This window comes from Brassica oleracea, unplaced genomic scaffold (assembly GCF_000695525.1).
Source record: "Brassica oleracea var. oleracea cultivar TO1000 unplaced genomic scaffold, BOL UnpScaffold00875, whole genome shotgun sequence".
In the NCBI taxonomy this organism is placed as follows: domain Eukaryota; kingdom Viridiplantae; phylum Streptophyta; class Magnoliopsida; order Brassicales; family Brassicaceae; genus Brassica; species Brassica oleracea.
Genome location: NW_013617493.1, coordinates 5,623 through 8,690, shown reverse-complemented (window position 1 = coordinate 8,690; position 3,068 = coordinate 5,623). Strand labels below are relative to the sequence as shown.

The window sequence follows — 3,068 nt, the reverse complement described above, 5'->3', positions numbered from 1 at the left end:
TTCCAAAACACTTTTGAAGGCAGCATTCGAAATATGTGCAATGAAACATAATTTCGACTACGTGGTTGCCAGATCAGATAAAAAAGTGTGGTACATTCGTTGCTCAGATGATGATTGCAGCTGGCGTGTTTGTGCAGAGGGATTAACAGGCTCATCGTATTTTATCATCAAAAAGTATGTACCTGATCATTCATGTGCTGCATCCAATAGGAAGGGTTCTGTTAGGACAGCTTCAGCAAAAACAGTGGGTACTATGATTATGCATAAGTATGAAACTGCTAAAGAAGGGCTGATATCGAATGATATAATCCAGTATATGCGTATGGTATATGGAGTTGAGATATCCTATTCTTTGGCGTGGGATGCACGCGAATATGCAATCAACGCAATGAAAGGTATTCCAGAGAAAGGTTATGAAAAAATTCCCAAATACTTGCACATGATGAAGGAAGCAAATCCAGGGTCACACACGTTTTATGAAACGGATACAAAAGGGAGATTCAGATTCCTCTTCATCTCGTTTGGTCAGAGTGTTCGCGGTTTCTATGATGCAATTTGAAAAGTTATTGTGGTGGATGAGACGTTTTTGAAGAGCAAATACAAAGGAGTATTACTAGTTGCTACTGCATTAGATGGAAACTCGAGTTTATATCCTATTGCCTTTGGAGTTGTCGACTCAAAGAATGACCTCGCGTGGAACTGGTTTATGAGACAACTTAATGTGGTCATTGCTGACGACCATAGTTTAGCTTTTGTGTCTGATAGGAATTCCTCAATTGCTAAAGCTATTGCGAGAGTGTACCCGCAAGCTCATCATGGAATTTGCATTCACCACTTGCTGAATAATGTTTGTAACATATTTCAGCGGGAAAGGTGCAGCTGGTTTGGTTGCAAAGGCTTCTAAAGCTTATCGAGCTGCTGATTTCGTAAGGTGTTCACTGCTATTTTCGCTATTAGTCCTGAAATTGGAAAGTATCTCATAGATGCCGATGTGAGGAAGTGGGCTCGTTGTCAGTTTCCGAGTTACATATATGATATTAGGACTACTAACCCTGCGGAGTCGAAAAATGCTGCTTTGCGTACGCCTAGAGAGTTTCCAGTGATACCTTTGTTGGACAGCATTAGGAAAATGATGATTTGATGGTTTTTCAAAGGTAGAACTTTAAGTTCTAAGCATTCGAAGCCACTGACCATTGTTGTGGAGAAGAAGATTGACAGAAGGATTGAGAAGGGTAAAATGTTTAAGGTCTTTCCAGTTAGCGATCATAGGTTTTTAGTTCAAGGTGACACTTTCGACTACTCGGCTGACTTGGTCAGACGCACATGTTCTTGTGGGAAATTTGATCTGATGAAAATCCCATGCCGACACGCCATAAAAGCAGGCTTCAGTGTTGGAATAAGACCACACACACACTCACATATGACATGTACACAACTGCCTCATGGCGCTCTGCTTATGAAGAAAGCATAAATCATATTAGCGTCCCCGAAGATGCATGGAATGTTCCATCTCATGTGGAGAAGTCGAAAATCCTTCCTCCAGAGAGTAGACGAGCTGCAGGTAGGAGAAAGAAACGCAGATACGAGACAAGGAACTCAAGGCTCTACAGTTCGGAAATGCAGTCGATGTGGGATTGAAGGTCACAACAAGAGGACATGTGATAGAGCAATATAGGATTCTCAATTCGTTCTATGCAAGTTATGTTTCAGAGACTATGTGTTTCTTTCTTCTTGTTTTATGCAAGTTATGTTTCATTTTTTTCATGTTGAATTCAGTTTGATGCATATTTCAAGATTGTTTAACAATAGAATTTTATGTTTCAGAGACTATGCATTTTGTTCTTCTCGTTTTTGGAAGTTATGTTTCAGTTTGTTCATGTCAAATCGTGCAAGTGGAAATCGTTTAGGTCTTAACAATAGAATTCAATAGATGTTTTATTTTCACATTTGTTCGATACATGACGATAAAACTGGAAATCAGATTGGTTTAATCTCTGACAATGTAACTTGAATCAAAGAACCATTACAATATCAATCATATTTGGACCAGAGACATAAAATACTGAGAATGGATCCTACACAACCTACATGGAGCGAACTCTTCTGTTTCATAACTTCCTCCTCAGCTGTCTTCTTCATAGAACTCCTCAGATCTTTAATTTCCTCAGCAATTCTCGCCTGATGGTCATCCATCCGGTGAATCTCATTAAACAGAGCCTCGTCGACCCACTTAAAAAGATGCTCTTCTTTCTTTCTCTGTTTGAAAACACAAAAACAAGTCAATCTCACATCTGTTTATTCTCTTATCATATAGAATAATGATGAATAAGTAATTACAGATTTACCTGTATACCAATCTCGCATCTGAAGAATCGTCTGTATGGGTTCTCCTCTGTTTTTGAAACATAAGTGACAATCCCCTTCCCACACCAGCATCTGGAAGGGATCCCTTCATTGTTATTCATGTTAGTCATTCTTTATTGAGAAGGAAACAGAGGTTTTTTTTTAAAGAGAAGTAGAAGAAACAAACGATGGAATATGTAGGGTTTCTGGCTATTTGATGGTCTTATATAAGATTATTTTTAAGGCAAACGTTTCTTCCACTCGGGTTGGGTTTTAGAGTAAACTTGTATGTGTTTTGATTATTAAGATTTATTATGATTATTAAGATTTTTTTGTGATTTATAAGGTTTGTGTGGATTAATTTGGGTTGAAATCGTTTGTTATATTTTAGTGGCATTTAGGGCATAGATAAGGGTTCAAATAGTTTGTGATACTTTAGTGGCATTTAGGGCATAGATAAGGGTTCAAATAGTTTGTGATACTTTAGTGGCATTTAGGGCATAGATAAGGGTTCAAATGGTTTGTCTTACTTTAGTGTCAAATAGGGTATAGATAGGGGTTGAATTGGTTTGTTTTACTTTACTATAATTTAGGGTTTAAATAAGAGTTGAAATCGTTTGGGTTTTACTTTAGGGTATCTTTAGGGGTTGATAAGGATTGTCTTTGCATACAACTCATTTAGGAAATATTTAGGCAAAATCAAACTGTCACAAGAGTTAAAGAGA

At 37.7% G+C, this 3,068-nt stretch overlaps 1 protein-coding gene across 1 annotated transcript; it reads right to left on the bottom strand.

Annotated features, from left to right (window-relative positions):
* Positions 1 to 2,031: 2,031 nt before the first annotated feature.
* LOC106320297 (uncharacterized protein At4g04775-like) lies at positions 2,032 to 2,474 on the bottom strand. Its single transcript, XM_013758659.1, has 2 exons — positions 2,346 to 2,474; positions 2,032 to 2,256 (listed from the first exon to the last, which is right to left on the bottom strand). Exons 1-2 carry the CDS (start codon positions 2,472 to 2,474, stop codon positions 2,032 to 2,034), a joined length of 354 nt encoding a protein of 117 aa, XP_013614113.1.
* Positions 2,475 to 3,068: the final 594 nt, after the last annotated feature.